The following is a 23,890-nucleotide window of genomic DNA, read 5'->3' as shown; positions in this document are numbered from 1 at the left end:
TTTGCACAGAGGATGAATCCATGACATTAGTGATCTTCTGAATTTCTCTCTCAGCACCAACATATATGGGTTGGAGTGATATGTCAACAAATTATGGCTAAATCCCCGTGAAATTTGGTAAAGACCTTCATAAGTCCCTCATGATGAACTGTAATGTATTGGATAATCCTTTGATTTTTTTTATGACGCACCACATGTGTTCCAACACAGGTTTTTGATTACATTCAAACTAATAACCCTTAGCTGCTTGCGGTTGTTTGTTTAGTTTAGCACATGTTTATATCCTGATCATGGTTACTGTAATAAGCGGTGTCTTTTTGAGCAGATTGTCATGCCAAACATTGGCATTGAGCAACTTTGGTGTGCCAGAGGCCTCATTGAACGCTTGAATGGTTGTAGCTATACGTTTTGTTCTACGTTGCAGAATTTTGTCCTGAGCATGCTGGAACAAATGTTGACTGTGTGTTACAGAAATCTTCTTCTTCCTAAATGAAAAGGCCCATAAAAATGGCTCATTTGTTTCTGTTTGGTGTTCCAAGCATAGCAGTGATAAAGCAGTAGCCTTCTATCAGCCCTCTCAGTCTGGAATTGCCATAAAGGGATGAGTTTATGTTGAAAACCCAGCGAAGCAAAGAAAGCATGGTCCTGTGGGGAAACTTTTTAATTGCAACTATTGCAGACTAAGTGGCATGAGTCATGGATGAGGTTTTGTTTGGTATGTGGCAAGATGTTGGTAAGATCTCAGTTAAAATCAAACTCATGGTTCTCACTTAAACCTCCTTCAACAGATACGAGGGGAATCTCCAGTTCTTTTTTGCATCAATTGAAAACACCTGGGTGCCCTACCATCGCCACTAAAAATACTCTGGCAAGACAGGAGAGTGTTTAAGTCCTTGACTAGAGCGTCTCTGAGATAATAAACAGAGCAGAGATGAGAAGGAAAACAACATTACAGAGAAAAAAGAGCCAGAGTTGGGGATACAGATTTAGGGAGGGCCGAGCACAGTGGGATACAACACTGGGACTTTTTCGAAAGCAGTGAAACATGACTACTTGTGTTTACCCCCTCCCTATCTCTCTCATACACACACACACACACACACACACACACACACACACACACACACACACACACACACACACATATATACACACATACTTCTTGCTCCCTCAGCATGGCTCCCCTCCAGCCTCCAGACCAGGTTTTAGCTGATTGCCGAGACAAGGGTCTTTGGGAATCAGCACTGAACATTTTGCTGGTTGGAGAGTTTTTTTTCCTGACAAAATTAGGAGAAAGGGGGGGGGGGGGGAGACTCCACTCAGTATCCCTCTGGGAATGGAAACTGCGTGAGACACAGACATGAGTGACCTCACACGCACTGCACACCTGAACTTTTCTGCATGTTTCTTTATTTCTCCCTCACTCATCAACAATAGCAGGCAAAAATCGACCCACCATCCGCCTTCTTGATAATAAAGTTTAAGTGAGCTGAAGAGATAGATGGCCCCAGGGGTGTGTGTGTGTGTGTGTGTGTGTGTGTGTGTGTGTGTGTGTGTGTGTGTGTGTGTGTGTGTGTGTGTGTGTGAGACTGCAGTGAAGTGACGCCCTGCCTGCATCCAGATGTTTCATGTTACCCTCCTCGCGCTCTTTGGAGAAGTCTGCTCGCAGCAGAACTGGGCAAATCTTCACCGTCCGTGTCACCATAAAGGGTTAAACGGACAATGAAGACAATGCATGTTGTGTAAAGTGTTTGGATTTTGATCCTTTTGTTTCGTCCTGAGAATGGAGATCGGCAAACTGAGGTCGCTCGTGCTGTTGGAGATACATTTGCTGCGGGTGCTCGCGCTGTCTGTGCTCGCGCTGTCTGTGCAGGGTCATACTGGTCCAAACCACGACAATGGTGAGTTTTGTTTCTTTCTGAACAATATTCATATTAATGATGGCACTGTTATGGGGGAAATGAGTCCCTGATAAGATCTATTATTTTGGTTGAAGTGGTATAATACCAAAAAGTTTAAATATAGACTACAAGTGTTTCCATCAATACTTCTTACTTGTCAAACGTTTAAAGGGATAATTGAGCAGCTCTGGGTACATACACTTTTTAAACATTGCTGTACATATATAAACAACACAACTTCAGAAGGTCAACACTTTTTTATTTTCATAGATTAGAATAGAATATAATAGAATTACTTTATTGATCCCAAACTTACAGCAGCAGGTTGTCCAAACACACAATATGAGCAAAAAACACAATGTTAGCAAATTTAAACACAATATAATATTAAATACAAAGTAAATAAACACTAAAAATATCAAAACTAAGAATGAGAATGTATACAACCAGGATTTAACTTAGCATTACTAGTCTTAAATATGAAAGATTGAATGTAAATGTGCAAAAACAGAGTTGTAAATGGACAGTACTGACATAAGTTAAAGTGCATGAGTGTAGACATGTTATCAGCAGAAACTATACAATATAACGGCGAGTAGACAGCCAAATGAAGTGAACATGAGTGAACATTTTTTTATTATTATTTAAATACATTTATTTTTTATATTCAGGTCTAATTACAGATTTTTTTTCATCAACTGTTTATAGGTTCTTGTTTTAAATTGCACATGTATTTTTATCCCTGCACGGGTTATGTACATTTCTTGTATAAGTCTATTTTTTAATTGCACAGTTTAAGTTTGATTCATCTAGGGGTATTCTTTAAATCTTTTTTCGGGTTAATATGTATGTATGGGAGGGGAGTGGGGGCGTCGGTTTTGTGGTTAATTTGTAACAAATGTTTCATGTCATGTACGTCTTTGTAACCTGCTACTGGATGCTTTGAATTTCCCTCGGGATCAATAAAGTATCTATCTATCTATCAATCTATCAATCTATCTATCTATCTATCTATCTATCTATCTATCAATCAATCAATCAATCAATCAATCAATCAATCAATCAATCAATCAATCAATCAATCAATCTATCTATCTATCTATCTATCTGTTACAGTAGAGAATATTATTGCTGATTGGTTATGACAAACATAATTTATTTGCTGTTTTTGTGGTCACTATTATAATAAGCCTAGCATGTCTACATGTTGTAGGATATGGATTAATGAACAACAATCTTCATATTGAAATCATTTAAAGATAGGCAGACAGATCCAGGACTGACCACTGCATCGTAATGACCTTTCATCACAACAGAGAAACTACTGTGTCATCAATCATCTGTAAGAAATAGCATAACCTCAAGCATGCGTTGACAAAGTTGTGTCACAAATCTGTCTCTCTGTTTTTTCTCTTTCCCAGTGATTGACCTTCTGGTGGCTCTGAACATGTCCCATCACATCAGTGGCGTGTCCAGACTGCAGAGTCCCAGCGGCGCGGCGTACAGAATACGTCCCAGAGCCCCTCACCTGACCCTTCCTCGAGAATACTCCCGCTTATTGTGCTCCGGCCTTCAGGGTAGCATGGGGTTGCATTTGGTGATGCATCAGGCACCGGGCTCCAGTGCAACCCTTTTCTCTCTCTCCTCTACATCCTCGCCCATTCTTCAACTCGTCTCCTCCACCCAAAATGAGTCTCTGCGTTTAGACTACACGACCGGAGAAGGAGCTCAGAGCCTCGCCAGTCTCCACTTCCCCGGCAGAAACCCCTTCTCCAGGGATGAGTGGGTACAGGTGGCTTTGAGTCTGGAGGCTAAGAGGCTGACATTGTTTGTGGACTGTCAAGAAGCTGTGGTTGTAGAGATAAAAAGTGAAGAGACACTCAGCCTAGAACTGCCTCAAGATGTTGTTATCACTCTTGCCAGCACCCAGGGAAGAAAGGACAGCAAATTTAGTGTGAGTTAATTTTACATTCATTTTACTTCAGCACTCACACCAAATTACAACAGACTTCTTATTTGCTTTTATTCACAGTATTTTGTGTTTTTGTTTGGGGGTTGCAGTCAACTAACTACAGCCTTTGTATGACAGTTGTCATTAGATTCTGACTTCCTCTGTTCACACTGTTGAGGTCATTACTGAAGCTGCTTTTAAATCACATTTAAGAAAACAACACTGTTGCAGATCTGTTGTTTCCAATCATGTGTGCTGTAGAGTACAAACTAATACATGAGCACTTGTTTCTGCAGGGATATTTGAAGACGGCTGAGATTTCGATGAAAGCATATCCAAAGCGTCCATGGCTCTGCGACGGTGTTGAAGGTAGAAAATTATAGTTATATTTATAAAATTGAATGTTAGTCATTTCTGTATTTTGAGGGTCAAATAAAAATAATTCAGAACTCAAAATAAGGATAAGGTTTAAGAGATATTACAGTAAACTAGAGGGTGCTTATCTTAGCTCTTGTTTTTAATGTACTTGAACAAAGTATCACACTTAATTAGTTTCATTACTTGATTCGTTAAATGTGTTGATTTTAAAGGGTTAGTTCACTCAAACTAAAAAGCACACTACATACAGTCGTATTTAACAATGCAGATATTCTCGGTTTAGTTGAAAATACAGGTCTGTGGTGCAGAGAACATAGAAATATAGTCCCAAAGGAAAGGGCTGCTAATGTCAATAAACCCTTAAAAACCCTTTAAAATAAACATATGATTCAATAATATAGTTGAGTTCTCCTGTGTAAGAAGAGATGCAGAGGTTTTTTTTGTAATTTAAGGCATTAAACTATTTAATAAATGTTCAAAACCTTTGCTTACCACCTCATTTTCATACTCTGTCTAGATTCCCTTACATGGGGATACATATGCATTTCTCTGGACTTTTCTCAGGAGGTTTAAGTGCATCAGATTATATCTCCTAACTCTTTTCCTGTACAATACAGTTTGTTTACTAAACCTCAGGGTTGGTCTTAATGGTATATATACAGGATGTTTGTTTAAGCTCAAAATGTGTTCTTAAGTTGATTAAAGAATTATTCAGGAAGTCTTTTTTCCCATCGAGTGCTGCCTTCTCGTTCCAGATGTTCATCGCCCGTCTCAGTATGCGGACGCTCGTAGATCAGATCCTCTGACTGACAGCGGCCGACTGTTCCAGCAGGATGCAGCGGCCAGTAAATCTCAAGCAGACTACAGGTCAGCAGACCAAACCCACCATTATCCCCTTGACATGCAGAATGACCAGCTGCAGAGAGCTGTGGTGCTGGGCCCCCCAGGATCTCCCCAAGGGGTAAAGTCTGTTTCTCAGGCACAGAAAGATGACAGGCTGAAGAAGCTGGAGAGGAGACTGGAGGAGCTGGCTCTTATGCTGGACATGGTCAAAACTCAGGTAAGTATTTGATTTAGAATAAATCACTTTCTTGGATCATATTTGAATTCTAAGTGATTTAAAATTATGAAACATGTTTGTACTTTTCTTTATTCAGAATGCGGATCTACAGTCCCGTGTGCAGTACTTGGAGGGATGTGAGTGTGTGAGGCACCGGTGTGTGTGGGAGGGGCGTGAAGTTGAAGACGGCCAGCAATGGCAGATTGACCTCAACACCGTGTGTACCTGCAAATCAGGAGAGGTCACATGCCAAGCTATTAACAAAGGTAACTCTGACTGATCTTCTGACAGTTATTCTCATTCCCTGAATTTCTCCCACATATTAAGACACACAAATGCCTTTCATTTTATCACTTTGGTGCACATTCAACAGCCTAACTGGTCTTTTTGATTATTTTTTCTTTTGATATCCTTTATTAATCCCTGAGGGAAATTAATAGCGAGTGTGCAGATGGCCTGTTCTCTAGCACAGTGTTTCTCAACTGGTGGATTAAGGATGCAGAGCCATTTTCAGTTGGTTGCAAATGAGTGCCTGACTCAAAAATTGTGTCTTGACTCTTTTTAGTTAATAATTAAACTCTAGTCTAATAATAATAATAACTTTATTTATATGGCACCTTTTAAAAACACAGGTTTACAAAGTGCTTTGACAAACAGCAAAAACAAGAACAAACTAAACCAAACACAGAAGAACATAAACAACAGCAAGAACATAACAAATGCAAAATACTAAAAATAATTAAATACAATTCAACAGAAAATAACCCAAAGTGCACGATACCCAACGGACATATATAACCCGACCATCACAAGAACCATCATAAGAACCCAGGCAACACAAGAACCCAACAACACGAGCTGAGACCAAGAGGAACCAAAGATTTAAAAAGATGTAAGAAACTAAAAGAGATGAAAGCAAATCAAAAGATAACAGCAATAAGAAGGTAAGAGCAGTAAAAGAAATAGAAACAAGTGGTTAAAGGATCAAAAACCCCAAAATATAATATTAATAAAAATACAAAGTAAATATAAATATAAAACATAAATAGACAAAGTAAGTAAGATAAGAAATTACCAAGTTAAAACACAAGAGGAGTTAAGATAAGAGCATAAATAAAAGAACAGTAAGAAGTAAAAGAAGATAAAAATAGTAAAACCAGTAAGAAAAGACATTAAGAAGACGACATCACATGAAAGCAAGTCTGTAAAAGTACGTTTTAAGAAGGGATTTAAAAGAATTGAGGGAATCTGCGAGTCTTATTTCCTCAGGGAGGCCGTTCCAAAGTCGAGGGGCCCTGACGGAAAAGGCCTAGTCTAGATCATTGATTGGCCTGTTGATTGGATGAGCCCTATATCAGTGCTTTTCTTTACCTTTTCCTTTGTCAGCTTCTTTTGGCCATTGGTATCTCTGTGGGGTTTTAGGCTGGGTAAAGAGGCCATCTGTCCACCCTCCCCACGTCTAGGCAGGCTGGGTACCGATCCTGTGAAGGGGTGAAACCATTTGATGCCGCTGGGCCTTCTACGGTGCCTGTGAGGACTTCTTCTTCTTTACCAGAAACAGCAGAAACAACGTCCATTCCTTTAAAACCTGTAGTCACCAGTGCTTGTTGCGTGCTCTCTGCCTCTGCAAAACAAGGCAAGATAATTCCATCACATCCAAGCATTATACTCAGCATGAGTCAACATGTTCTGTGTAAACATGACTCTCTGAGTTGACAAGCAGCAACATTTGGAGGATGAAATTTGGAAAAGCATGATTGTAGTTTTCAACCCTACTGAGCCACTCGATCTTAAAGGAAACTTTCATAAGGAGAATACAGTTTATCTCTTACCTGTGACTAACTAACTGTAAGGGAAAAAGTCTCTTCGGTGAGACGAAGCACCGAACTACAAGGGCATTGCAAATATAAGTAAAAAGATTTGAAATGGAAATGAGGATAAAGCATCTAGTTTTACACAGTCATTTTTATGATTGCTTAAACATTTCAACCAATGCTGTGGTCCCCTTCCCTCAAAACACTGTTGTTAGGTTTTGTTTCAAGCTTCACTACAGCAGCTGTCTCCTTGGCTCGACGCCGATCACCTGCCCTGACCTCTGTCATCAGGCCCACTGCCATGAATACGGCCTGGGCTGTACAATTGTGGATCCTGTTTCACAGAGTGACAGACTCCAGCTACCAGGGCTGGTAAACACTGGATTGTTTCCAGAAAATTGGGAGGAACAGCATACTTTTCATAGCTTTACAAAGCAGTGATAAGAGATTGGACAATTGGCACCCTTGTACCGACTTCATATCTGTTAGCTCAGAGGAAACAAAAGGGCTTACATCTGCCTAAAGGACTGATACTGAAATAAACAGGACAACCAACCAATCAATCAATCAATCAATCAGTTTTTATTTGTATACCAATTCACAACAAATTGTATCTCAAGACAATTGACACTAGATACATTTATCAAAGTTACAGTGGCAAGAAAAAACTTCCTTTAAGAAGCAGAAACCTCGAGCAGAACCAGACTCATGTTGAACAGCCATCTGCAAAAACTGTGTTGGGGTTTGGAAAGTGGGGTAGAGAGAGAGAGAGAGAGAGATGCAGACAGGGTGATCCATGGATCTGAGTTGGTTGGATGTCATTTGAACTGTTTGTATCCTGAGTCTGTAGAGTAAACAGTCTGAAGGACATTTGGTTGTGCAAAGAAATAGTAGTGTTGCCATTTTTTTTTTCTCCACACAAATAAAAAAGCAGCTGTCCGCATTACAGACAAACTTCTATTACCCTTAACTGTACTACAGAGGAGGACAACTCAGGAATACATTTTACACCTGGAGGTTACATCCAGACTATTCAACACAGAGGCCTCACTTAGGATTCTGTGTCTTCTTTGGTTCCCTCTTGTTTCCCAAGTCTGATTACGCAGAGTTGATGTAAACGTTGTCTTCTCCTACTCATTGTTTTTTTCCGCCATCAATATAATAGACATGTTCACAAAGGAAGTCCCCCCTCTCCTCCCTCAACCCCCCCCCCCTTTGACTGCTCTCTCTGTCACTGTCTATGGCTTTTCTCTCATCTTCCTCTTAATTGAGTCTCTATGTGTACTCCAGATGATTCACACTCACGGGCTCACACTCCCACACACACTTTGATCTCATGCACGCTCGGCTTGTTAGAGGAAATTCCTGTTGGCTGCTGGCACAGTAGGCAGCCTCACTAGCCTCTCTCGTACTCTGTGATTATTGCCCTCGCTCCCCCACAAACACATTTTCTCTGTCCTTTAAGAGTCTTCATCATAATAATTATCAGCTGAAATGTCAAGACTAAGCAAAAAAGAATAAGTGATGAAGTCTCTGAGAGCCTTGATGAAGAAGAAAAAATACACTGATTTTCTGCTTTAGGTATTTTATTGGCACCTTTGTTTTTATATAACAATATAAGTGACATAGAATGAAGTTGTTTTGACAATGATCTGATGTGTTTTGTAATGAATCCTCCAGAAAACTGCTGTTCTTCCATTTTTCCCCCTGCTTCTAATCGCTCTCTGTGTAAACAGACTTGCCAGTCTTAAATCGCTGGAAGGGTGCAGACACTTGTGGTTTTAGTAACAATCCATTAAAACAAGCAACGCAGAAATAGTGTGTGAGAGCGTGTGCGTACAACATCAGAACCACACTGTTTAGTCATTACTGGAAAGAGCAGAGCCAGATGTTCCCCCCAGTGATCTAGAGTCAGAGAAAAGGTGAAGAAAACCAGCGCTGTGCATTTCCACAGTCCTGCTTTGCTACAATCCAAATTTGGATTCACTGTTGGGAGGCGGGATACGCAAAACAGCCACAAAATAAAAAATGTGCATGCAGTTTACTCTGCGTCTTATCTCCAGGATGTGAGCTGGATGGCACCGTTCATAATGTGTCCTACACCACTCTGGATGGTTGCCAGACATGTACCTGCAAAGTAAGTGTTTACACATGCCCACACTAATACAAAAAAACATTATCCAAGCCTTATGGATCGCTGTGGTCCTCCTCAGTTCATCATTTTCTTTTTTTCTCTATTTCTTCTCAGGGGGGTAACAGGGAATGCTCTCCCTGCCCTGCGCCAGACTGCACGCAGAAGGAGAATGAACCTGGAGGCTGCTGCCAGCGATGCAGAGGTTAGGGCGTAGGGGAAAAAGTAAATACAATATCTGTGCAAGAGAAACATGATATTTATTATAATGTCCATATTTATAATATTACATTTCCACAGGATGCATATAGAGTTTAGTCTCTGAAGGTCTTATCACCTGTTATACATAAAGCTTGAGACACATTTTTCTTTAAAATGTATTAATTAGAAGTAGACCTTTTCAATGGTAGCGTGTGATGTAAAATGTGTTTGCAGGCTGCGTCCATTCTGGTGATTCCTATGAGCACGGAGCCCAGTGGAGGCCTGCAGAGGAACCCTGTGATGTCTGCCACTGTTTGGTGGGTTCTTATGTTGACTGGCAGTTAAACATTTCATCTTTTCAAGTCACCTTCATCTGCATTAATGTCGGCCTCTTCTCACTCCAGGAGGGTCATGTTCGCTGTGAGAGAGAGCGGTGCAACACCCCTTGTAAAAACCCAGCTGCCCCTCCACCCAATACGTGCTGCCCAGTTTGTCAAGGTGGGCTTTTTTGATTTAGTGCAGCAGTGTGTGAGCATTCAGAGAACCTGCAGATTCACTTTTGCATTTCTGTCTTGTAGGGTGTGGTGTGAACGGTCACGACTTCCCCAATGGAGCTGTGATCCCGACTGGAGACCGTTGTCAAGAGTGTACGTGTGAGGTTAGTCCTTCAGTATAAATTATTTGGAAATTCTGTTTTATTTTAGGGTTCATCTTGAGTAGATATCTCCCCCTGCAGAATGGAAATGTGGCTTGTTCCCCCCTTTCCTGCCCCGCCTCGTCTTGTCGAAACCCAGTGCATCGTGCTGGAGACTGTTGCCCACGGTAACTAACCTGCCTTACCTGGTCTGTGTGGTTTGCAAGCCAGCATCAATGCATCATTTTCATCTCCTACTTTGAATGTGCAGGTGGTCTATGTGGATTTTTTTTTTTTTAACGTTTTTTGTTGTGTGTATAAACCTGTAGATGTGAGCAGTGTGAATATGAGTCAGAGGTGTATGTGGATGGACAGAAGTTCTCCTCCAGGACAGACCCCTGCCTGCGCTGCACCTGCTCAGTGAGTTCAGACTGATATCTTTTTTGGATATGTGATGTACATGTGACTGGACTCAATATGGTTTTTAGCTGTTTTCTGTCTCAGAGGTGAGAGAAAACTTGTCAAAAATCTATTGAACTTTATGAAAAATGTTGATTATATTAAAAGAAATAAGATTAAAGGATCAACATGTTGGATTTAGTGACATCTAGTGGTGAGATTGCAGATTGTAGTACAAAAAAGACTACCCTCTTGCTCTGTAGATATAAAGCATAAATATTTAATTAACACAATGGAAACATTAAAAAATCATGAAAACATACTAATGGATATTATCTTTCATTTCTGTGTACTAACAAAATTGAGTCAAGAAAATGTTCTTTAGAGTGTGGCTGAACAGATATTAGATATATTTCGGTCTTGTTAAAGCTCCCTTTCACCATGACCAAAATAACTTGGGCTCAGATTTATTTGGTCTAGCTTAAGTTTATTGGTTTAAGATTGTTACAGTTTCAATGACTTCTTCTGTGTTTTTCCCTGTAAGGCAGGTGAAGTGTCCTGTGAGCGTTTTGAATCATCATGCCCCACGCCAAGATGCAGCCATCCAGCTAAACGCAAAGGAGAGTGTTGTAGCGCATGTGATGGTTAGTTTTTCTGGGTATGAGTCAAATGAAGCAGTTTCCTAAAAGTTTTTTGTGAAATAACTTTGTCCTACTATCGCCGGAGTTCCCTTCTACTGATCAACTTCAAGACAACTAAAGGAGAGTTTTGTATTTGTTTTCACAGAATGTGAGTACGACAGGAGAGTGTATGCTGATGGGAAAGTATTCTCTCCTGCTGGAAGTGGACCCTGCCTGCAGTGCAGGTGTAAGGCAAGTCTGTACATTAAGATGAAAGTGATACAACTTTGAGTTTTATGACAAAACATGTTCTAACGTCTTATTGGCATACACACAAATCTACACACACAAGTCACAAATTATTCACATTACGTTTATGTGATAGGGTGGAACTGTGATTTGCCGTGAGGAGAAGTGCCCTCCTGTCCAATGCTCCAATCCAATTATAGACCCACAACTCTGCTGTCCAATATGTAAAGGTAAAAACACACACAAACATACACGCACAAAAAAAATACACACACACACTTGTGGTTGATAAATAAAGGTATCACAATTCCCCTTTTTCATTGTAGTTTGTGTGTTGGAGGGGGTGGAATATGAGGAAGGCTCCAACTGGAGCCCCGAGGGTCCCTGCTCCAGATGCACCTGTGTAAACGGAGAGACTGTGTGTGCACACACACAATGCCCCCCTACTGAGTGCCAGCATCCCACAAAGACCACTGGTAAGTGTGCGTATGTCTGAGCGTGCTTTTGTGTTTATCTTGCAGTACCCTGTCTCATTTCTCCCCTCAGGCTCCTGTTGTGCAGTGTGTGAAAGCTGCACCTACAACCACCGTATCTATAGCAACGGACAGAGGTTTACAACCCCTGACCAGCCCTGCCACATCTGCACCTGTCAAGTAAGCAGGCCTTCAATTTACTCATATATTATTTAACCTTTATTTATCTAGGTTAGTCCCATTGAGATCAGAGATTTCCTTTTAAAGGCAGACCTGTACTGTACTGTTGGTCTAACCATATGCTCATATGCTGATACTACAACGTTGTCTTCTCTCCTTAGCATGGCAGTGTGGAGTGTGAGAGAAGACCCTGTCCTCCTCTCAACTGCTCCAACTCGCACACACCGCCCGGAGAGTGCTGCCCCAAATGTCCAGGTACTCAAACTCACAAACAGATATTATAGATTTAAGTTGTACACACTTCTCTGTTTAACACAAGTCGGCATTTTCTCAGATTGCTCCTTCGAAAATCGCGTCTTTGTGGACGGAGAGGCTTTCCCCAACCCCGTGAGTGTGTGTGAGGAGTGTAAGTGTGTGAGCGGCAGGATCGACTGTCACCAATCCCAGTGCTCTCATCCTCATTGCAACGCACCACTACCTGGAACATGCTGTCAGAACAACTGCAATGGTGAGAAAACATCTTCTTTTCCAACCATTTCATATCAATGAATATGAGATATCTAAAAAAATGACACACTATCCCTCTCTCTCTCTCTGTTAGGCTGCAGCTATGCTGGGAAAGAGTATCCCAACGGACAGGAGTTCCCCCATCCCACTGACTCGTGCAGGACATGCAGCTGCATTGTAAGGATAAGTAGAGTCAGAACATTCCTTCTGTGCTGATATCTGTGGTCTTCTTGAAGCAGGTTTTTTATATCTTTCAGTGTGTCTGTTACAGAATGGGAATGTCCAGTGTCTAATGAAGAGGTGTCCACTTCTACGCTGTCCCTCCCCAAATGTGCTGCCCGGAGACTGCTGCCCCCAGTGTCAGGGTAAGAGTGAGAAAGAGAGGGTAGAGGAGTGTCTTGCATATTGCATGGAGCAATAGCAGAAATGTTCAATATTTGAATGCTGGAGGAGAAAAGTAAGGCACAGAAACTTCTGGAGTTAGAATAACAGAGCCATGCCACTGCGCTAGTTTACCAAAGTACATTTTTTAGGCTAAAGATAGACCTGTTTTTAGCTGAAGTGCTTTCTGTGGGAATCACCTTACAAAGGCAATTAGGGGAGTGAAATCCCTTAGTGCCTGATTGCTTCAAGATGTGTCCGAGAACTTCTCTCTTTATTGATTCAAATACAACACCACTAACACGATACACATACTTTTAGAGCCAGGATAACATTACCTCTGATTTCTATCTCAAATAAAAATCCATTCTAACCTTTAGAAACCAGAGGTAAAATGTATTTTTAGTATTAAAGTAATCAAGTGATTAGCATAAGAACACATTTAATAAATGGGTAAGTTGTTAACAGAAACTGTAAATACCTTATTTGGCATTCTTTAAATAATGACATTATGACATAATGAAATAAAAACAAATACAAACAGTTCACGTTGTTATCCGGGTAGCCAACTAACTCCACAGCTACTTAATAGTTCTTGTTTTCCTACTTCTTTAAACGCCCTCAAAGTATGATTTTTGTATAAGACTTTATGAGGTTTTTGTATTCAGTGAGCTTTCAAATGATTTTTTTTTTTTTTACAGTATTCTATTTTTGATGCAATTATTATTCCCCCTTTTCTTTCATTATTTATTATTGGTTCTTTATATGTATTTACAAAAAGATGGATTTATGCTTATTATCTGCTCCCTATTTATTTATTTATTTTAAAGAAGGACAGTGCACATTAATTAACATAAACATGTAAATATGCCAGACATTAGCCAAAAGCTACTTTCCATTTGTAGTCCCTTGGCAGTTTGGTGGTTCACAGATATACAAATTTACATAACCACAATGACAAGACAAAAACCAAACAACAGTATAAACTGTACATATATACAACAAGCATAAAAAGAGGCTGAACGATGTTGTTCAAAACAAACCAGGATAAAGTGACCTTTGAGTTAAAGTGCTCAAAGTGGTGCTAAGAGAGGTTAAGTGCCGGAGCGTTACACATGATTATGAGGTACTGATGTAAATTTCATTTGCCCTGGAGCCTGTAACCTTAAAGTGCTGGTGTGATTGCACATAGCTCTATTGCACCAAGTGTGCATATACACAAATGTGTATGCAAACAGTGAGCTGGGATCTTAAACGATTTTTAAAAAGCATGACTGTCTGCCTGCTAAATAAAAAATCTGATTCCTCTTCTGTGGTAGATGTTGACGTTACATGAGAATAATGTGCTGGTGGTTTGTTTCCTGGCTCATGATGGCACAATTACATAATCCAAATAAATACTGGAGTTACATAACGGAGGCGTCCTTTTCTCTGCTTTTCTCTTCAGCTCCTCCGTCCGACTGTGTGTATGAACAAAGACCCTACAGACACACTGAACGTTTCTACCATCCGACTGACAGCTGTCGATCATGTGCCTGCACCGACGGAAGTGTTCACTGTCAACGCAAGCCCTGCCCCTTTGCCGCGTGCTCTCACCCCATCACGCAGGAGTGCTGCAGGACCTGCGAAGGTAGAGCTCGTTCCAGCAAAAAGAGCTGCAGAAAACGAAGCACAGTTTGTCACATTAGAAACTGCACTATGTGTAGTCTGAGCATGCTTTCCACGATTATGTTTCTTTGTAGGTTGCCTCTTTGAAGGTCGAGAGCGAGCTAATGGGGAGACATGGGACGACCCATCCGACCCGTGTGCAGTGTGCGTTTGCCGTGAGGGCTCTGTCCAGTGTGAGAGAAAGCGCTGTCCACTCTCTAACTGTAAACACCCTGTGCAGAGACAGTGCTGCCTGTCCTGTGATGGTGAGTGATCAGATCCACTTTCCGGAGAGAAATGGCTCAGTGTCTGAAGAGGAGAGACAGATCTTTTCCATTTAAAAAAAAAAAAAAAAAACAATTCTCAAAGGTTCTTGCAAAAATAATCTTGTCATTTCTACTTGGCAGGCTGCATGTATCATGGTAAAGAATTTCCGGACGGCACAGAGTTCGGTGACAGCAACGATCCGTGTAGCGTGTGTTACTGTTACGGAGGGGAGGTCGTCTGCTCAAAATTACCCTGTTATCAAGAGTGCAGCCATCCTTACAAACCGCCCGGACAATGCTGTGGGGAATGTGACCGTATGTCAATCAAAATCTCACAATATTCTCAGTCTCAGTTTGTTCATCATTTCCTTTTTATCAACATAATGCTTTTTTTTTTTTTTAAAACAGGCTGCTTCTATAACAACGCTGTCCTTACAAATGGACAAACGATCCCAGACGCAGGAAACCTCTGCTCTGAATGTACCTGCAAGGTAGCATCAGCACACACACACATTCACACACACTTTTTCCTGCTGATTCATCGCTTTAGACAACATGTCGTGTTTATCTCTAAAAGAGTGGTTCAGTGCGATGTGTGAAGAAGACGTGTCTACCAGCTCTCTGTCGTTACCCGGTCACCAACCCCTGTGGATGCCCCGTCTGTGAAGGTACCTAGTTTACCTAACACGTCGCACTACTTGTTAAAAGAGGGAATAAATGACTGAAGTTTCACTCTTTGTCTAGGTTGTCATTTCCAAGGTGTGAGTCATGTTGACGGACAGACGCTTCCAGGAGGCGAGGGCGGATGCCAGGACTGCACATGCTCAGTGAGAGGGAGAGGGTTTACAAAACGTTTGAGGCTGCTGACTTCCTTCACCCGTACAGCTTCTTATCTTTTTTGTCTTTTTTTTTTTTTTTTTTTTTTACAAAGAAAGGGGAAGTGGTGTGTGCCAAGCGAAGATGCCCTGCTGTGCCGTGCCCACATCCTGCACTGGACGGCTGCTCATGTGGAGAGTGTGACGGATGCAACTTTAATGGTCGAGGGTGTTTTAACGGAGAAAGGTTTCCACACCCCTCGGACCACTGCCAGCTCTGCTCCTGTTTGGTACTTTCACAGACACACGTTCAGTCACACTGAATGTTTCAAACTAACAGGATGAAAAGAGAATTAGAAACCCAACGAATTAAAGTTGAGCATCTTTGCCTTCATTGAGTATTTAGCTGGTGTTACAGTTGAAGAACAAAACATGTCAAATTCAGAGTGATAATAGATTAATCAAAAAGTCTTTAGTTAAAAGAAATGACCAACACAGGTTATATGAAAAGACTAATAAACATCATTGTACATCTTCGAGTATTAAAAACTCGCTTTTTGGCTCTGAAAAGTTTGGAGTTCACTTCTACACAAGTTATGCAGTTATGTATGGAATCTGATTTGTGTCACTAAAATCAAGCGAAATGTATTTTTTATGTAAAAAATAATAAGAATACAAGTGAATAAAACAAAAAAGATATTAAAAAAAAACGTTTTTTTCTAAAGTAACAGAAGTCCAGAGTCACAGATAATAAGTAACTATGACAGTTTTAAACATGTAAGCTTAGCTTAGCGTACCCCTGTAAAGAAATAAACTATTCATTTAATTTTGTGTATTTGTAGACTTGCTCCAAAGTCTATTTTTCATATGTTATGGAAAAACATCTCAGTTTGTAAAAATAACTTGTCGATCTCTGTGTGCATGTTTGTGTGTGTTTGGTGTTTTTTGTTGTTGGATAGAACGGTGGTGTTGTGTGTACCCACAAGTCCTGCCCCAGTGTGTCCTGTGTGCGTCCTGTGACCCCTCCTGGTGAGTGCTGCCCTGCGTGCACAGGAATCTGTCTCCATCAAGGGAAAGAGTATCAGTCCGGCTCGTCCTTCTCTTCGCCCTCTGAGCCGTGCTCATCGTGCTCCTGTCTGGTCAGTCAGACCAGGATTTAAAAGAAACACATACATACAGATTGAAATGGCCTGATTAATTCAAACCATTTTTTTCTACATTGTTTTTCTTTTATCTCCATCTCTCTGGTCAGAACGAGGTGGTGAACTGTCAGAGGAGACCTTGTCCAGTCCAGTGCTCCAACCCGGCCCCTTCAGACACATGCTGCCCAGTCTGTGACTCCTGTTTGTATGAAGGTGTCATTCACCCTCACAGTCACACCTTCACAGCCTCCAGCAACCCCTGCCAGCGCTGCACCTGTGTCAGAGGCTCCATCACCTGTGTGCCGCTGGTCTGCCCTCCAACCCCCTGCACCCGACCCGTTACCAAGCCAGGACAGTGCTGTCCTGATTGCGCAGGTTATTTTACACTGTTTGTGTATTTGTCATGTCAAGGCCTGCATTTTTATTCTGATTGTTGCAATATTTTATTCTCTTTATTTACTGGACATACACATACATATATTTTTCAACATATTTTTATCTAAATGAACCAAATCTCTGCAAAAAAAGTGTGAATTATAACTTTAATGCACAACATTATTAGAGCTGTTTTTTTCACGTAATATATTCTTAAATTCTAACTCAAAGCATGTGCAAAATATTTGTGCTCTTCTTATCATATAACCATCTTTCCAAAAGGCAGACTTAGTCATTAGCAGGATGATAAAACAGCTTCTGTAATGTACTGTTTGACTTAAAACCCTCTACTCATTAGTGAACGTACGAACAATTAATTCTTGAATTTCTTGTTGTTTTAACCTTTTAAGGAAAAAACAAAATAACTTTTAAAAGTACTTTTGATAACTGAAGTCAACATAATTCAAGACACTTGTTCACAAAAATCACACATGCAATATTTTTCTGCAAAGCACTTATTGAGAAATCTCCTGTTATTTCCTCATTTCCTGTCTTTTTTTCTCAGAATGCACTCTTGATGGACAGCAGTTCATTGACGGGCAGACGTGGACCCTGAGCTCAAACCAGTGCACCACTTGCATTTGCCAGGTCTGACTCCTTCATCTCTTTCTTTCCCCTTTATTTTTTTGCATCTTTCCTCATGTTTGCGTGTATAAAATCTGTGTGTCCTTCCAGGCGGGTGAGGTGCAGTGTGCGTCTCCTACGTGTCCCAAGCTGTCTTGCATGCATCAGGTGACAGATCCAGGAGATTGCTGTCCTCGCTGCAGAGGTAAACTAGATCACTGAATAATCAAGTCACGAGAGGAATTAGTTTAACCACTGATTGGATTTTGCTCTCAAGGTTGTGTGTATGGAGGAGAGGAGCACAGTGAGGGCAGTAGCTGGTTTGCAGAGTCTACCCCCTGTATGACCTGCATGTGTGTGGATGGGGTGACCACCTGCTCTGAAGTGCGCTGTCTGTCTCCCTGCATGAACTTCATTAACGTTCCCGGGGAGTGCTGCCCTGTGTGTGCTGGTAAGCAAATAGGGCTCATGTTTTTTCACATCATCCATGCCATGCTTTTTGATGCATAATAATCTTCATTTTCTGCATGTAATTGTTTTTGACAGACTGTGTATTCGAGGGACGAGTGTACGGCCCAGGTGACAGTTTCTATCCAGCTGGTGACCCCTGTCAGATCTGCACTTGTGAGGTACAATACACTTACATCTGACAAATGTTAACCAGGGTTAGGGTTTAACCATTTTATGTCAAACATCGAGAGTTCTTATTTTTTTAGATTAACTGATAAAAATTGTAGTTTCCAAAACATCAAAACTGCATGCACAGGAATTTAAACTTGCTGACCTCATCAGTCCAAAAACCAAACAATAATCCATTTCAGAAAGCAGTAAATATATTCACATTTTAAACTCCTTAAGGATTATTAAATGACGACAAGGATTAAAACAGAGTCAAAAATCATTGTTAATCTCATGTGATTCATTTTGAAGCACTGAAAGTAAAGTACTAGTATTGATAAAAGCTACGGAAAGTGCAGAGGTTATACTCAGAGGAATGACTTGTCTAGCCGTTTGTGTTTAACGTCACAGGTGATGCCGGACGGCGAGCAACATCTGAGGTGTTACCAGAAGCAGTGTCCCAGTCTGGTCGACTGTCCAAAGAGCAACATCTTGTTTTCTGGACCGGACTCGTGCTGTCCTGTCTGTGCACGTCAGTACTAAACTGCACTCGGTGATACACTCTAATATCCCTTCAGCTAACTCTGTAATGACTCTGTGTATGTTTCGTATCTTTAGAGCCTCTCAGTAACTGCACGGCTGCACTGATTGGCAACGAGGTCTTGGCAACGGATGACCCTTGTTTTAACTGCCATTGCAAGGTACAAAAAGAAGGATCCGTTTGTTTTTGTTTGAAGAATAAGTGCCATGTAGCGATGACTTTTTAAAGACACTCACACAGATTGTTGTAGGCTGTAAGGGAAACACTCAGTCACATTTTAACAGAAGAGCAAATGAGTAAGCAAGTTAAAGTCATAAAAAAAACCGTTTTGTTTACCACAACAAAGTCACAGTGATACAGCTTGTGTGTGTGTGTGTGTGTGTGTGTGTGTGTGTGTGATTCAGGACCTGACATGGACCTGCTTACACCAAACCTGCCTCCCACTCACCTGCCCTCGTAATGAACAGTTCACCCCTCCAGACTCATGCTGCCCTGTGTGTAAAGGTGAGACAACAACAACAACAACTCTTCTGTTCTTCTATCTGCATTTTACATTTTTCAACTTGCTCTCGTGGGCGTACATTTTGATGGCTCTCCTGTGCCGCCACACAGATTGTGTGATTGAGGGCCAGGACCGCCGCGTCGCCAACGGCAGCAGATGGACTGACAGCGATGACGACTGCGTCACATGTACTTGTAACGTGAGTGAGAAATGTGTGTGTGTGTGTGTGTGTGTGTGTGTTCCAATACAAGATGACACATTGGAGCAAATGTGAACACGAGTGAAGTTTTCAAAATTCTAATTATAATAATTAACTGTAAGACTTTTTAAAGAAACGACACATTAAAGGCTTTTAAAATATTTTTAAGAAGTGAGTTTTAAAAAGATTCTAAAAGATGGATTCAGCCTACTTTTTGTGTGCTTCCTCCTCAGCTGGGTTATATCGAGTGCAGCATCGAGGAGTGTTTACCTGCTGTTTGTCTGAATCGCCAGAAAAAAGTGAAGATTCCAGGGAAATGCTGCTACGAATGCCAAGGTATAACCTCCAGCCCAAACGAAGAGAATATGTCGTATTGTTGATCAAAGTTTTTTTTTTTTAAAGCATTGGTTCTTCTTGTTTGTACATCTTTGTATTATAGACTCAGGGGCATCATGTTTGCACCAGGGGACAGTGTATCACTCTAATGAACGGTGGGACGTGGACGAGTGCACGAGCTGCACATGTGTGTCTGGAGACGTACACTGTCACAGTGAACGCTGCCCCCCCCTCACCTGTGCAACAGTCAGTATAACAAACACACACACACACACACACACACACACACACACTCTTTCACTGTGTTTCATCATCGTCTTTAAAAGCTCCCATGATGCTTCTGTGAGTCCGATGTGGGACTTTAAATATCTGACATTTCCCAGCAGTGTTAACACTCCTGTCAGCTTTGGAGTTCATTGTGACTGTGCAGATGTTGTGTTTGGCTCGCTCGGAGACTCCTCACAGAGTTGTGTGTCTCCGCTCCCAGGACGAGATGCCAGCGATCGTCCCCGGTCTGTGTTGTCCTCACTGCCTTCCTCGTCCAGCCACCTGCATTGCCTTCGGCGACCCTCATTACCACACCTTCGACGGGCGCATGCTGCACTTTCAGGGAGCGTGCACATACGTCCTGGCGCAGGACTGCAAGGGAGGGGACTTCAGGTGAGAGGGTTGTCATGGTAACCGAAGCAAGTTATTTACGTTGGTAATAAACATGCTTTATCTGCTTCAATTGTTGCTCTTTTGACAGCTTCAACTCCACCTTGCCTTCTAAAAAAATCCGAATGAAACAGTCTTAAAGAGAAATAAATGCACCTTTTTGGTTGCACTAGTCATTAATCATCTCAACCAGAGTAATGAGTAATATAGAATAGTATTGGTTTGGTTTTAAAGGCCCTCAAAACCTGATGTGATTCTTAGTATAACTGATGGGTATTCACATGATAAATGCAAGCTTCAGAGGCTTTAAGGGGTCACAAGAGAGGAAAACTAGGAGTAACAATACTACAGTACTTTGAATAAGCAGCATTTCAAAAAGCAAAATGGATTGGTTGTATGTGTAACTATGCAAAAACATTTACTTTAAAAGTTTTTTTTATGCCTTTAATGGAGAGATAGGACAGTGGATACAGTCAGAAATCAGGGAGAGAGAGAGAGAGTGGGGAGTGGCATGTGGGAAGGAGGCCACAGGTGGGATATGAACCCGGGCCGCCTGCTTGAGACGACAGCCTCCATACAAAGATTATTTTCACAACTTTCTGTCCAACCAATTTTTGCATTCAACAGAACTACAGCAGAACGTTCTGGATCAAAACAGTTTATTCATGTGCTTCTTCTTGTAAACAAAACATTGTCTCTTGTATGTGACCTTTCTATTTCTTTCTATTTTTTTAAAATGACTGTATTATTCATCCTCATCATCTGTTCAGTATTCATGCCACTAACGAGGATCGAGGACGTAAAGGAGTGTCCTGGACTAAAGAGGTGACTGTGTTCATCGGAGACATTACTGTGCAGCTGCTTCAGGACTGGGTTGTAAAGGTTTGTGTATTCTGACACGGTAGATGATGTTTTACATGTCGTGTTTGTGTTCTGTGTCCTCTCAGACTTTGTTTGTACTCCCTAGGTGAACGGTGAGGTTGTGACTTTGCCGTTCCTCAGTGAACCGTACATCTATGTAGAACGACAAACCAACACGATCTTACTCAACACTAACATCGGGCTGAAGGTAAAGTCAATGCTCTTTGTCTCTCTTAATATCATAAACATAATACCAACTGTGTAGGCACCCCCTGTTTGTTGTTATGACACCCTCTGGTCCACTTTTAGGTGCTGTGGAGCGGCCGTTCACATCTTGAAGTGAGTGTGCCCGGCTCCTATAGGGGCCACACTTGTGGGCTCTGTGGAAACTTCAACAACTATTACCAGGACGACCTTCGAATGCCCAGCGGACGACTCAGCCTATCAGAGGCTGACTTTGGCAACAGCTGGAGGGTAAAATAAACCCAGAAGGAAAAAAACAATACATTTTCACTCTTCATGCAAACCCATAAACTCCTTTTATGGTCATTTTAGGTCACAAACGGAAGCCACGCCCTCTCTTCGTGTCGCCCTGGCGAGAATGTCGACCCCTGTAAAGATGCAGGTTACCAGGCCAAGAAGAGTGCTAATGCCCGCTGTAAGGTGCTGAAATCGGCTGTGTTTAAGCCCTGCCACCGCGTGGTGCCACCTGAGCCCTGGTACGGAGCGTGCGTATACGACCTGTGTGCCTGTGGGGCAAATACAGATGAGTGTCTGTGTGACACGCTGGAGGCCTACGCCAGTCAGTGCAGAGAGGCCGGAGTCGTCCTGCAGTGGAGGAGCCCATCACTATGTGGTGAGAGAAAGAACATATTTCCTCTATTCGGCTCTGTAAAACGAGCATCAGTGTACTACATGTGGGAGAAAGTGAGTAAAGGTTAGGACAATTTTAGCTGTTTCAGTACATGAGAGATTTCTATATTTGTGTTTTTCTCTTTGCTTCCTGGTTTGAAATGAGTTTTAGCTCAGTTACAAATTGATGTCACAAATGTTTAATATCCCAAGAAGAGTGAATAATTAGCTAGTAGTATCATGCTACATCGTCAAAGGCCTGGATTTTTTTAAGGTGTTGGGGGACCTCTGCATGAAGAGTTAAGGAAGACACCCCTATTTTGTATAATACAGCTCCACTCTCTTGCTATGACTGGGACAAGTGTGGAGTAAATCAAAGTAAGGTATGAAATTAGACTCGAAAATGTCATTATTTTGTAGTGAGCACTTGCAGAAAAATGTTTAAAAGAACACGATGTTTTTTATTTCAGGAACACAAAACTCTCCAGCAAGTCGTGTGGTGCAGTTGTCTCAAATTAAAGGGACATTTTCTCCTATATATTTCTCATGGTGACCAGTTTTAGGTAACCCATCAAGTGTGTTCACAGCCTCTTGTTGATCCTCTTTGTCGCTGTCTTCCACAGCTGTGGGCTGTCCGGTGGAGAGGGGCTTTGTGTTTGATGAGTGCGGACCACTGTGTCCTGTAACCTGCTTTAACGTCAACGTACCTCTGGGGGTGATAGAGAGCCACTGCTTCAAGCCCTGTGTACCAGGCTGCCAGTGTCCTGCAGGTCTGGTTCTACATGACAACCACTGCATCCAGCCAGAGAAGTGCCCCAAGATCATTCATGATAAACCCTCATAGAGCTTTCATTGCTCCAATGAACACTTACCTGCACACAGACACACACACACACACTCACACACACACATACACTGATAATCCACTGCAGGACTGCGTACGTCCCCTGTTACTGTATTCCAAGTCTGAAAAGTAAACATTTCTCAACAGATGAACCTCTGTGACCTGTGGATTTAACATATGACTGAAGTGAAATATTGCATTTGACTGTTTTTTTATCAACATTTGTATTCTATGTAGCACTGAATATTTATATTACGCAGGGATTCGTTATCAGAATAGGTTTGTTTTCTGTGTGTTTTACACATATAGGAGATATTGTCCACAGACCACATTATTTGAACAGTATTGTGTATTATCAAAACGTTGTTTTACTGTACAGGTCTATTACAGCACTGTGTGATGTCTGACTGTAACTAAAGTAAGCCACTCTCAGGTTCTCTTTGTTTTCCATGTTCATATACAAATAAAACTTTTCACAAATACGTGTGGTGTTTCATTTACTGTTTAAAGATTACATTGCCTATTAACAAGACACAAGTATGATCTGTCACGTGTTATTATCTAATTATTTCATACGATGTCGGGTAGAGATAAATAATGTGATATTACACAATAGGTAAAACTGTGGGGACAAGGTTCAGTAAGTACACTCACAGTTAATTATGTCCTCTTAATTAAACTAACTGGTACAATATAAACATCAAATGACAACATATATGTTGAATATTGTAC

At 41.4% G+C, this 23,890-nt stretch overlaps 1 protein-coding gene across 1 annotated transcript; it reads left to right on the top strand.

The window, feature by feature from the left end:
* Positions 1 to 1,627: 1,627 nt before the first annotated feature.
* kcp (kielin cysteine rich BMP regulator) lies at positions 1,628 to 23,654 on the top strand. The gene is made up of 46 exons (XM_061035309.1): positions 1,628 to 1,901; positions 3,323 to 3,855; positions 4,149 to 4,221; positions 4,986 to 5,290; positions 5,388 to 5,556; positions 9,168 to 9,241; positions 9,353 to 9,440; positions 9,671 to 9,753; positions 9,841 to 9,934; positions 10,015 to 10,094; positions 10,173 to 10,258; positions 10,400 to 10,490; positions 11,014 to 11,113; positions 11,256 to 11,341; positions 11,475 to 11,568; positions 11,665 to 11,814; positions 11,885 to 11,991; positions 12,153 to 12,246; positions 12,326 to 12,499; positions 12,593 to 12,675; positions 12,770 to 12,863; positions 14,327 to 14,509; positions 14,622 to 14,792; positions 14,934 to 15,107; positions 15,201 to 15,283; positions 15,370 to 15,460; positions 15,537 to 15,619; positions 15,724 to 15,897; positions 16,567 to 16,746; positions 16,860 to 17,124; positions 17,690 to 17,772; positions 17,860 to 17,953; positions 18,026 to 18,199; positions 18,295 to 18,377; positions 18,778 to 18,898; positions 18,985 to 19,067; positions 19,312 to 19,411; positions 19,520 to 19,608; positions 19,842 to 19,944; positions 20,048 to 20,190; positions 20,432 to 20,604; positions 21,372 to 21,483; positions 21,569 to 21,670; positions 21,772 to 21,936; positions 22,018 to 22,318; positions 22,938 to 23,654. The coding sequence occupies exons 1-46, from the start codon at positions 1,784 to 1,786 to the stop codon at positions 23,156 to 23,158; spliced, it is 6,327 nt and encodes a 2,108-aa protein (XP_060891292.1). The 5' UTR covers positions 1,628 to 1,783; the 3' UTR covers positions 23,159 to 23,654.
* The last annotated feature ends 236 nt before the right edge of the window (positions 23,655 to 23,890 follow it).

Source organism: Labrus mixtus, chromosome 4 (genome assembly GCF_963584025.1).
Source record: "Labrus mixtus chromosome 4, fLabMix1.1, whole genome shotgun sequence".
Taxonomy (NCBI): Eukaryota; Metazoa; Chordata; class Actinopteri; order Labriformes; family Labridae; genus Labrus; species Labrus mixtus.
Note: the sequence above shows the minus strand (reverse complement) of the source record. Positions and strands in the feature narration are given on the sequence as shown.

Coding starts and splice junctions, on each gene's coding strand:
- kcp (XM_061035309.1), top strand. CDS start 1,784: ATGGAGATCGGCAAACTGAGGTCGCTCGTGCTGTTGGAGATACATTTG. Junction 18,200..18,294: donor GTGCTGCCCTGTGTGTGCTG/GTAAGCAAATAG, acceptor TGTTTTTGACAG/ACTGTGTATTCGAGGGACGA. Junction 18,378..18,777: donor GTCAGATCTGCACTTGTGAG/GTACAATACACT, acceptor TTAACGTCACAG/GTGATGCCGGACGGCGAGCA.